This window comes from Entamoeba invadens (genome assembly GCF_000330505.1).
Source record: "Entamoeba invadens IP1 unplaced genomic scaffold scaff_1105074725183, whole genome shotgun sequence".
Lineage (NCBI taxonomy): Eukaryota > Evosea > Mastigamoebida > Endamoebidae > Entamoeba > Entamoeba invadens.
The window spans coordinates 326,688-338,256 of record NW_004443692.1 but is presented as its reverse complement, the minus strand read 5'-3'; the positions used below and the strand labels follow the sequence as shown (position 1 = coordinate 338,256).

Genomic DNA, 11,569 nt, shown 5'->3' with positions numbered 1-11,569 from the left:
ATGACTCAGAGAATGAAAGAATGTCGCCTGAACACACAGAGACACCTATTCTGCAAATAGGCTTCTGTCTTCTTCTACTTTGGAAATTGAACATTTGTCGTCTCCGCCACAAAAACAAAATTCGCTACCTTTAGAATCATCAATGTCTCCGTTCTTCTTTTTCAATGATGGACTTCAAAACATTAATAAAGAATCCCCACAAAAACAAACTAAATACTGCACAAAGCCGTGCGTCTTCTTTATGCAAAATGGGTACTGCAAAAAGGGGGAAAATTGCACCTTCTCGCACGACATCTCCGCGTTCATGGAAAGTCACAGCTCACCACCACAAAAGCAGTTTGTCTCCGTCGACAAATTGTATCGAACAAAGCCGTGCAAGTACTTCTTTGAAACCGGAACGTGTCGGAAAGGAAAACACTGTAATTTCTCCCACGACTTAAGTCTGAGAGACGAATATTTGAAAGGAAATTATTACTAATTCGATTGATTGTGTGTTTATCCAATAACATTTTTCATCATTTAACAAGCGTCAAAAATGTTATTTGAAGGTTTTATTTATATTAATTATTTATTACAATACATCCTAGAAATGTCGAACTATAAAATTTAGTATAAGTAACAAGAGATGTATCCACTCGGAACTTCACCTACACCAGAAGTCGACCCAAACTATATGTTTAAATACCTCCACACCGAACAACAATTTCCAGATAATTATATCGAAGAATGGTTTTTAGAAGGAATGCGAGTGAATTACCATCTTCAAGTTCTTCCACTGACCGATGTGTTAAGAGAATCATTAGCGTTGTCGCAACAAATCAGTACTGTGGTGTTATATATTACTGTTTTTATGTTAACGGGGTCCTCCACAATTCAACTCCAAACAGTGTATTGGGCTGATATCTTTTTGCTACTGTTGTGTTACGTTTCGTGTGTCCCCCTCAAAATATCTCCACAGAAATTTTGTGGGTGGAGAGTTGTGATATTGTTTGGGAGCTTTTGGGGATTAGTCCCCGTCATATCAACCATCACCACTGGGTATGACCCAAACACCATTTACACCATCTCTGGATTCCTTTTTGTCATTCATTTGACATCTTTTGACTATGGGTATATCAATAATTATGTGAATGAAATCAAAGGCGTTGTTGCTTATAATGCGGTGATGGTGGCCGCCGTCACTTTATCAAGTGTGTTACCTGAAAGGGCAATGATCTTCCCTTTGATCTCGTTCGCTATTATACTCTTTGTATTTAACCCGATATTCAGACACTATTTACACGTTTGTTTGCTATATATTGAATAGAAAGTATTTATAGTATAGAAACGATCAAATATAGTTTATATTCTATATAACGCGTTCATGTTCTTCGTTACACTTTGCTTTGTCACTCTTTACTCAAAAAGAATGGCTCTTGTCTATCTCTTCGGCATTCTGTTTGCGACATTCCTCATGCCTAAACTCTGGAATAAACTCCAAGGGTTCAAAACGTTTGTCATGGTGACTCTTTTTAATTTATTGGAATATAAACTCACGTAAAGAGAAGTCAGCGGTGCTTGGGACGAGGCAGTTCCAGCTAGTGATTGAGTGCTTGTGTGTGTTGAATGCGTTTTAAATAACATTTTAATGCCGTTGTTTTGGCATGACCATGTTATTGCATTATTTTATTAATATAAATATAAATTCATTTAGATTTATATTTAAAATGTATTATAAATATAATTAGCCCTATTGCGACAAACATTTCAATAACTTGAATGGTGCAAAGTTGCCTTTTTTAATTTTTTTTTTGGAATTTCTTTTCGATTCACATATAAACAACACTTTGGTAACAATACTATAGTTTTAGTTAAGGAAGTTATTTCACAGTTTAAAATTATTTTAAAAAATAACAACAAAGGCATGTGACTTAATGTGGTTTACAAAGGTTCAACCCCAATTCATTTTAGTGTTGATAATTGTTTTAAATTATAGACAAAAATACAGAATAATTAAGATCAATGTTAAAATAAAACAATTTTGTCATTAACACTATGAGTAAAAACATTTAAACATCATACAATAACGAAGTATTTTATTGTTTGATGGATAAATGTTTTTTAATCATTTTCATTATAGTTTTATGTAATTTATCGGGAATCTGTATCTAATTAATCTATTATATATCCAAAATAACAATTTTTAATGTATTAAACATTATAATACATTTATTATAATTTTAATAATTCAAAAAGTTTTTTGTAATGAACATATGAATCCCCATATTTCGTTATCTTTTTGGTTGCCTTTTCATCGAAAAGTGGACTTAAATTGTTATATTTATGCTAAGGTTAAGTAATTATATCAAAACAAAACTATATTACTAATATAATATGCTATAAATCGGGCTAATTATAAAAAAACAAAACAGAGAGACAAAAACTCTTTGTTTTTTTTCAAGGGTTTTGGTTATCTAAAGTTGCTTTTGTCCTCAGTTGAATGGATAATACCCTTTCGAAACGAAAATACTCACAACTTCCTCTCATTCAAACACGAAGAAAACTGTGCGGCAGAACATATAAAAAAGTCACTGAATGAGTTGGACTTTTCCTTTCAAATTAGAAACCGACTAAAAACTCATAAACCCCCACTTAAAACACCAAAACGAGTTTATTATGTTCACAACAACATCTGAACAATTTCTTAAACAAGGGAGGTACCCATTACTCCCTAAAGACGTTCAAACCACTGGGTATTACAAGACTCCGTATGTATTGGTAAATCCTTCAAACACAAATCAGAGTGACTCCATTATCATCTTCTGTCATCGTGTATACTCTTCTCTCTCAACGTCTTTAACAAGCGCAAATTTATTGGCAGAAATCACTGGTCTACCAGTGTTGTGCTTTGAATATCCGGGGTTCTACCCAAACACTACATTCTCGAAAGCTAGTCTTCTTTGCGCTCTTTTGGATATATACCAATTCTCTTCGTCGACACTTCATAAAGATGGAATTTATATTGTCGGGGATTTGGAGGGCTGTTACCCTGCAATGCACCTCGTCGACTGCCTTCGAAAACAGAAACAGTCACTGTCTGGTGTGATATTATTAGTTTGTTCTAATATAATATATTATAATCTATTAGTTTTGAAAGGAACACTAGAAATGACAGATAGAACCCAATAGAGGTTAAAGCAAGTAGATATAAGTGTATGAAATTTAAAGGGTGTATTGTGTGTAGTGATGAAGAGCCTTATAAACGGAAGTCAAGGAAACTGGCACGGAAGTTTTGTAAATGCAAAGAAGTGATTCTGAAGACTTCTAAGCTTGACATTTTAAATGAAGAGACTGACGAAGTGTTAAAGTGTATTATAGCGCTGATTAAAATGGAAATGGTTGACTTAAAAGAGCTTTGTTGTGAAGAATTGATTATTCAGAAACCACAACAGTACTATAGTCCAATAGAAATAGTTACGGGTTTGGTTGGTGACACAGAGTTGGCGACTCTTTTACTCACAAATGGGTACTTTTCTGCTGAAATAATTGCATTGATGACAACTGATGAAATCAACAACTTGAAACTCTGCGAAAAGCACAAGAAAATAGTAAGTGCGGTGATTCAACAGTTAAACTCCCGTTCATCCCCTACACCCCTTTCTCCTTTGTCAACATCATTGAATTCCCCTATCGAAGTATCAATAGAAAGTTCTTCAACATGTTCCCCACGCCACGAAAAGATGACTAAGTCGTCGACACAATTTTTCACTAAACCAGTGAGAAAGCAAAAGTCTGTGGACAACACACCATACATCTCACCAAGAAAACAAGAAGAAAAGTATTTGTTTCCTAAAGAGGTGAAAGAAAAGCAACCAACTCGACTTGGCAGTTTTGGGTCGGCTCACAAATTGTCAAAATCTATGAACCCACTTGTACCTATTTTCCATGATGACTATTTTGAACTTGTGGTGAGTCAAAATGATGACTCTCCAAAGACAGCGAGAGTTGCAAGACACGTTATATAAGACTATTTAAAGACATGTTATTAACTTGATTGTGTTTGTAGTGGTTATAGTTCTTTTATTATATAAATAGTATTTTTTAAAAATAATTAAATATAGTACATTGAAACTATAGTTATAAATGTGTCTTGGTTACTATTTTGTATAATAAAACAATTAAACATTTTAGTAATAAGACAGTCTCGATTAAAACACAAAGAAACAGCTAAACACATACCTCAAACTGCCGAAACTGAAAAACCAAATGAGTTCAGCTGAGCAGAAACTTCAAGAAATATCCGTTATATACAACACAATATTAATTTCGGAATTGGCAAGACATCTCAACATCAAACAAGAAGAGGCAGAAGACCTTGTTGTTGGCCAAATTTTGGACAAAAAATTGAAGGCGTCAATCGACCAAGTGGAGGGTATCGTCTGCTTCGAAGGACATCATGAAATCGATGAGTGGGAAGGCAAAATCGAAAAACTGTTGTCTAACATCTCTGACACGGCTGACGAAATCATCGCAAAACACCCACAAATCATGAACTGATTCTTTTTACTATAATTTTATATTCTTTTACTATAATAAGTTACTAGAGTCTGTATTGTCATTATTCATTTAAAATAATGTTATATATAACATTTTTGGTAATAAATGTTATTATGAATATTGTGTTAGTTAATAAAATTATAATGAAAAAAATAAAACACAACTAGAAATAACTTAAAAAAAATTAAAAAAATTAGTTAGAACAATATAGTTTTAAAATGGAAACTAAACTTAACTTGTGGTTATTTACACGAGGTGACAAGTCACCCGAAAAATGATGAAAACAAGCACAACACAGGGAGATTGCGACAAAATTGTCATTGTTGAGAAATGCGAAACAGAAGAACATAAAAGGGAAAAAATAGAGTGATTTAGCAACACTTTTGCTGTTTTTCGGTGGCTTTTGGTTCCTCGTGAGTCAAAACGACAGTGTCAGCTGTTGGTTTTGCCTCGGTTTTTACTTCGTCGACGACGACCTTAGCTGACTCGTCGTAAATTTTCTTGAGGAGTGTCATGAATGCGTCTTCGACGTTGTTTCCGTCCAACGCAGATGTCTCAAAGAAGAATGCTTTGTTGTCCTCCGCTAACTTCTTTCCTTCCTCAGTGGTGACTTCTCTGGTTTGGTTCAAGTCGGATTTGTTCCCGATGATCATCTGAAGGACTTTTCTATCGGCGTTCTCGTGGAGCTCATTCAACCATCTCTCTACAGATTCAAATGAAGACTTCTTTGTAATATCATACACAACTAAAGCCCCCAAAGCTCCTCTGTAATAAGCGTTGGTGATCGCTCTGTATCTCTCTTGTCCAGCTGTGTGTTACTCACATACACATAACCCCCTATTACACAACAAACCAGTATCCCAAATTTGCGCTCTAATGTTCTTCTCATGGTATACAATGCTTCTTGTGGCAAATCTGCAAGTCAGTTATTGTATTACAATGTATAGCAATTCTACTATTGTGTAATGGTACAGTTGTTAGGCTGCACAATTTCAAGTTATCTGTTTGGGAACTAAATTTGGAGGAACAAACTCGACACCAATGGTCGACCTCTTGTCTGGGTCAAATTCGTTTCGTGTGAATCTCAAGAGGAGGTTGGACTTCCCAACACCACTTTCTCCAACCAGGACAACTGTTTGTTAGTACACTTGCAGCTAAGAACGGTACTTGTGTGACCAGCTCCACACATTAGAAATATGAGTGTAGCAAACTTTTATACAAGAAATCATATTCGTCTTCACCAGTATTCGCCATTTCAGTTTGCAAAATTGAGTTCTGTTCTTTTATATACCTCCGAAGTTTTCCAAAAGATACTAAAAATAAACTAGAGAGATACTAAATGCGCTGCACAAACAAAGGTTTAGCAACTGAACTGGAAAAAGCCCATTTCTTATCTTTCACCCACTAAAACAATTAAAAAACATTTGTTGAATGAACACTACGACCAATTGAGATAAATAACAACACACGTGACGTTGTCCTTCGACCCCCTTACAATCGCCTCTTTCACCAAATTCGTTGCAGCCTCTTCGGGAGTCTTTTGCTGGTTCTGTTGCTCGAGAATGAACTTCATGACGTCTTCGTAATTCATCTTCTCAAAAACACCGTCACAAGCGAGTACAACGATTTTATCGGAACTCGTTAATTCATACACATTCACATAAGGATCTGGTATAACCACTCCTTTCCCCTGTTTGTCATGACTCTTCACCACCTTTCTTACTAACCAATTTCAACTCCCCTCTTTAACACAATATATTATATACGAACTATGTAATGGAACATTATAATGACTACGCTATACACTTTCGACTGTGTTGCGTTACTGTGGCGACTTTAATATAACAAAACAACAAACTTTGTACGACTTGTCACCAAGCGAACGCGATACTTGCATCGACCCATAGACTCTTCCATTGAACACAATCCCCCCCTTGGCTTTCATCCTCTTTTTCTCGTTCTCATCTCGCGCCGTATGTTTTTGAGTCAAGACCTCAACCTCATCAGAATACCCTCCTTTTATCACTAAACACTCCGAATCTCCAACGTTTGCTACAACGAGTAACCTATCATATATAATAGCAGTAACAGACGTGCATCCACTGTTATCTTTAATTCGTTTTGTACACAATAGCCAGTCCATCCGACAGTACGCGTTGAACAAACAAAGTTCATAAAAGCCATTTTCAAAGTCGGGGTCTTCGAAAATTTCGCAATGCATCGATTCGGAGCAAATATTGGAAGCTTCTGTCCCGTTGTGTCCATCAAACACTCCATAATATTCACACTTCGCTTTTTTGTTTTTTTTCAACGGAACCATGGCCTCTGCACCGGAGATAATTTTGAACGCATCTTCATTTGTCGGTCGCGCACCAATGTCACTCGCGCCAGCAGAATTCGTCCGCAACTTCTTTTTCTCCTTAAAGCTGTATTTTTTAAATTGATGGAGAGGAGACGGATATGTGTTCTCGTCCGTTTGCTCGCTCATTTTTCTCAATTTTCCAGTTTTCTATATACAAACTTTTTGATCAAAAATTCTCAAAATTCTCGGGTTAAACACAAGAATGTAAAAATTGTATTTTTGGAAAACAGTTTTTAGGGTCTAATTGTTTAAAATAGAAAAAAAAGGGTTTTCATGAATAAAAATTTGGTTTTGTGGAAAATACCAAAATTATTTTTTTGTGCCAAAAAAGATTACAAAGATCTAAAAAATAATTAATTTATTTATTTACAAATAGTATACAAAATTTATGTTTAATATTATTGTTAAACAAAGAAGCATTCATAAAAATGTTACTCTGGCTTATGTAAAAGTATTTTTTATCCAAGACTTTAATAGATAATTTTTGTTTAATATAAAACATTCTATAGTTCAACAATCTCTAACTAAAAACACCTGAATTAGTTTTAATTTTAATTTTTTAAAATTCTTTACAAAGCCTTACCATCCAAATAAAAAGTTACAATAAAGATCCTAATACCTAATACCTTGAAATTTTATTAGGTATTAAATCACAAAGAAATACTAAAGTCAATCTGGAAACATGGTTAGAAAAAAGCGAGTGTCTTCTCAAAAGTTTTTTCACATAAAAAAAGACAAAACTCAAGTAGACAAATGCAACGTCATTAAAAAACAATGACCCCAAAAAAATTGCCGATAGACATAGAAAAAGGGTTTGACAAAATTATTTAATGTACAGATAGTAGAAAAATAAGGTGTCAAGAATAAATTGGGTGTCAGATTGATTTTGAGTTATTTAATGGTTTTTTATTTTTTTTTTGTGAGGGGAAAAAATAAAAAAAAACGAAACTCATTTTTTTACATTAACTAATCCCTAATTTATTTGACACCCAATTTATTCCTGACACCTTATTTTTCTACTAAAGTCGGATTTTTAATTAACAATGGAGTAAATTAATTATACAATTAGTTTTTTAATTAAAATCAATAGCTTTTTTCTTTTTATTTTAAAAAATTATTTTTTTGTTTTATTTTTAAAATTTTCACTTTTTAATAATAACATGTCTCTCCAAAATAGGAAAGCTAAAGAATTAAAATTTGGGATTCCCCCTCCGGGAAATCTCGGAATAATACCAACTAAGCCGATATTGACACGGGAAGAAGTTCACACAACAAAAAAGAGAAAAATGATAACCGATGAACAAAAAACTCAAATAATCATTCTTTCATTCCAAGAGAAAAAATAAACTAAATCGTTCAGAAGTTGGTTTACCAGAAAGTACGGTGAGTGGCATTATTAAAAGATATAAAGATACAAACTATATTACTAACAAAAAAAAGAGGAAGAAAAAGTCAATTAAACAACGAGTTAGTAAAAGATATATTACAATTAACACGTGAAAACCCATTACAAACACTTGTTCAATCTTCAAAAATTCTGAAGGAAATAGGATATGCAACTCAAGTATCTCCAAGTCACATCAGAACAATAAAAATTGAAAATAATATTAAGTATTATCCCCCATTAATAACACCTGATTTATCAGAAGACCACAAACGAAACAGAGTTGTTTTTTGTGATTTGATATTAACAACATTTACAGATTTTAACTTTGTTTTTTCTGATGAAACAACAATAAGAAAATCAGAAGAAATAAGCGAAGTGTGGAATTTTTGTAAAGAAAAGGAATTGACTACTCAACTTAGAATGTATTCAAAACCAAAATATCCAATGCATATGATGTTGTTTAGTGCAATAGGGGTCAATTGCAAAATGCCGATAATAAGATGTCCACACTCTATAGGGACTCAAGAATATTTAATGGTCATGGAAAGGTATGGTTTTTCTGAAAAAATGAAAAGTCTTGAAGGAAAATATATATTTATGCAAAATGGTGCACCTTTCCACACATCGAATCTTGTATATAAAATGTTGTCTTTTTCTTTTGATTTATTAAAGTTATGGCCAGCAAACAGCCCAGACTTAAATCCGATTGAAAGGTGCTGGTTTGTTTAACATGTCATTTTAATTATCTGACACAAAGGTCGACACTAAAAGAAAAAATGAAACTTGTTGAATCAGAAAGTTTAGATGATTATTATAATGAAATAATTAAAGCTTGGGAATCAATAGAAATGAGTACCATAAACAAACTTGTTGGAAGCTTTTTTTGCTCGCCTTGACGTGTGTAAAAGAATCAATGGCAATTGTTTAAACGGTTTGTACAAACAAGTCGAAGATTCTTATTATCATCATAGTCATACCAATATCAATATTTCAATAATTCGGAAATATTCCTTGTTGTTACAAGAGGCTTTTCCTCAAATTGTTGCTGAGTTGTTTGAGACAAAAAAGTCTGCAATGGCGCGAACTGTAACAGAACATGAAAAAGAATTAACAGTAAATAATAATTTCGCAGATTTACTCGAACAAAAACACAACAACCTTTATCTTGATGTTATTGCACAAAAACATGTTATCAACACAATGAAATACAAATCAGAACTTAGAACGAAATTAAAGAAAAAAATTAAAGAAGATGGAGATTCTTTGAAAGTTCTTAAAAGTGTTGTTGATCAAATAAAAAGACAAAATGTGTTTTACCAAAGAAAAGTCGAAAAATCGTTACTTGAACAAAAAGAACTCAATGACTTGATATTGAAATTCTCTTTAAAAAGTCCTTCGAAAGATTCATATGAAGAATTGTTCAATTGTGAACTCGATTTGAATATCAGTAACATAAGAAAAATAAGAAAATTACATATTATGAATATTACTTATTATAAACTTAAACGTGATGAATTTGTTTGCCAAGAACTTTGTAATAATTATACAAAAAATACAAGAGATAAACAAATTGAAAACGCGTTAGTAAATGTTCAGTTGTCTCAAAGCTCAATTGTGTGGTCTGAGGGTGAAATTACAAGATTAGAAAAGCTAAAAAAAAGACAGACGAACTCAATTACTTTGAGAATGTCAAATGGTAAAATTTAATAAGAAATTTACTATTTATTTATAGTTTTTAATTAGCGATGGTCGATACTATATATTATAATATAAAAAACTGATATAGTAAATTTCCTTGTTGTATTTTTGGAATAACGTTAATTAGAAATCAGACTTTATATGTAATAATTGGTCATTTTTTTGTTAGAAAATATAGTTTAAAAAATCAAATTAAAACAAAAAAGCTGATTAATTTAAATCCAATAATTATAATAAAATATTCTAAAGTCAGTAAAAAAACGTTGTCCGCTTGTTAAACGTTGTCCATTCTTTGTTATATTTTTAGAAATGGTGTATTATTTTCAAATTTTTAAAATCAAGTTATTTTCAATTTTTGTTTTCATTAAACTTAACACGTATTTATATCGCCCGATATATAACTCGAAAAAAACAAACAAAAAATTGTTTTTTTAAAATATATAACACAAAGTCACAAATAAAAAGTTGTATTTTTGAAGACTTTTCCCTTTAAATGTCAGGAAAAAACAATTCTTCTTGATATGTCATGAATAAATTTAAATGCATTCAACGAATTATTTTGGTTCAATTTCAAGTTTTAATTTTATTTTTACTATAAATTCAAACAAATTAAACTTAAAATCAAAGAATGCAAACACAACTTGGGTGCGTTTCTATTGTTGGACAACAATTAGAAATAGTTCATAACACATTAAATGAACTTTTACGTCCAATTAAACCATCTTCTGGGACTTTCGATGACTATGATGTATTATTAGAAGATATAGTCTTATTTAAGTCGAAAATGAAAGCAAATGTGAACAGAGAAATATGTTGTTATAACAACATTTTGAATTTCGCTATTGGTGATTTAAATGGGGCTATTAGCGCGTTCAAAAACGAAAAAGAATGGATTGTAAAGATAATAACTACAATACAATCTACAGAACATTTACTAGAAAGGGTCAAACTAATCAATGAACACATCACTAATTGTTTAAATTTCCTCACAAGCTATGCTGTTCCAAGAGCTGGTTTTGAGCAGCTTTATAATTATTTGAGACAAACCATGGTACCACTTCCTGGTGAAAACGAAGTGGATTTTCCAGAACAAACAAACAGACCACACTTGGAAGAAGTCCATGAAATATCCATGGCGAATAATGATGACATCATTGACTTACTCCACTTAAACGACGATGAAAACGACAATTATAAAATGTCAGAAGAAAACAATGAAGATGCAGAGGAAATATTAGAGTCTTCAGTATCCATGGAAGAAATTGAAACTGGTACAAATTTGGATCTTCAAATTGAAAAAGTTCTTTTAGATGACGAATTCGATTGTGATTATTTATACGACTATCTTCAATCAACAAAAACAAAAATGGACCACGTAGAGATCATTAACATGGTTTTAAGATTTTTGAATCTTAGAAGAAACAGGGAAGCTCCAAATAGGAGGATACAAATGTTCCGATTGTATGAATACTTGGTCAAAAAAACTCAATTTGACAGCTACATTTTTATTGCAAGTTTAACAAAAAATATTTCAGCGGATATTTGGAGACGACAAATAAACATGAAGAAGAATGGGAAAAAATGTC

At 32.4% G+C, this 11,569-nt stretch overlaps 5 protein-coding genes across 5 annotated transcripts; 3 read left to right on the top strand and 2 right to left on the bottom strand.

Annotated features, from left to right (window-relative positions):
- Positions 1-142: 142 nt before the first annotated feature.
- Positions 143-478, top strand: EIN_177620 (hypothetical protein; the record flags this gene model as incomplete). The annotated part of the gene is made up of 1 exon (XM_004260598.1): positions 143-478. One exon carries the CDS (start codon positions 143-145, stop codon positions 476-478), a length of 336 nt encoding a protein of 111 aa, XP_004260646.1.
- A 147-nt stretch (positions 479-625) lies between these two features.
- Positions 626-1,588, top strand: EIN_177610 (phosphatidylinositol N-acetylglucosaminyltransferase subunit C, putative; the record flags this gene model as incomplete). Its single annotated transcript, XM_004260597.1, has 3 exons — positions 626-1,282; positions 1,325-1,491; positions 1,543-1,588. The coding sequence occupies 3 exons, from the start codon at positions 626-628 to the stop codon at positions 1,586-1,588; spliced, it is 870 nt and encodes a 289-aa protein (XP_004260645.1).
- Positions 1,589-2,655: 1,067 nt separating this feature from the next.
- Positions 2,656-4,004, top strand: EIN_177600 (hypothetical protein; the record flags this gene model as incomplete). The annotated part of the gene is made up of 2 exons (XM_004260596.1): positions 2,656-3,093; positions 3,159-4,004. The coding sequence occupies 2 exons, from the start codon at positions 2,656-2,658 to the stop codon at positions 4,002-4,004; spliced, it is 1,284 nt and encodes a 427-aa protein (XP_004260644.1).
- Positions 4,005-4,907: 903 nt separating this feature from the next.
- EIN_177590 (rab11, putative) lies at positions 4,908-5,790 on the bottom strand (the record flags this gene model as incomplete). Its single annotated transcript, XM_004260595.1, has 4 exons — positions 4,908-5,344; positions 5,390-5,451; positions 5,569-5,668; positions 5,748-5,790. The coding sequence occupies 4 exons, from the start codon at positions 5,788-5,790 to the stop codon at positions 4,908-4,910; spliced, it is 642 nt and encodes a 213-aa protein (XP_004260643.1).
- A 184-nt stretch (positions 5,791-5,974) lies between these two features.
- EIN_177580 (protein phosphatase 2C-2, putative) lies at positions 5,975-7,024 on the bottom strand (the record flags this gene model as incomplete). Its single annotated transcript, XM_004260594.1, has 2 exons — positions 5,975-6,226; positions 6,395-7,024. 2 exons carry the CDS (start codon positions 7,022-7,024, stop codon positions 5,975-5,977), a joined length of 882 nt encoding a protein of 293 aa, XP_004260642.1.
- Between the last annotated feature and the right edge of the window lie 4,545 nt (positions 7,025-11,569).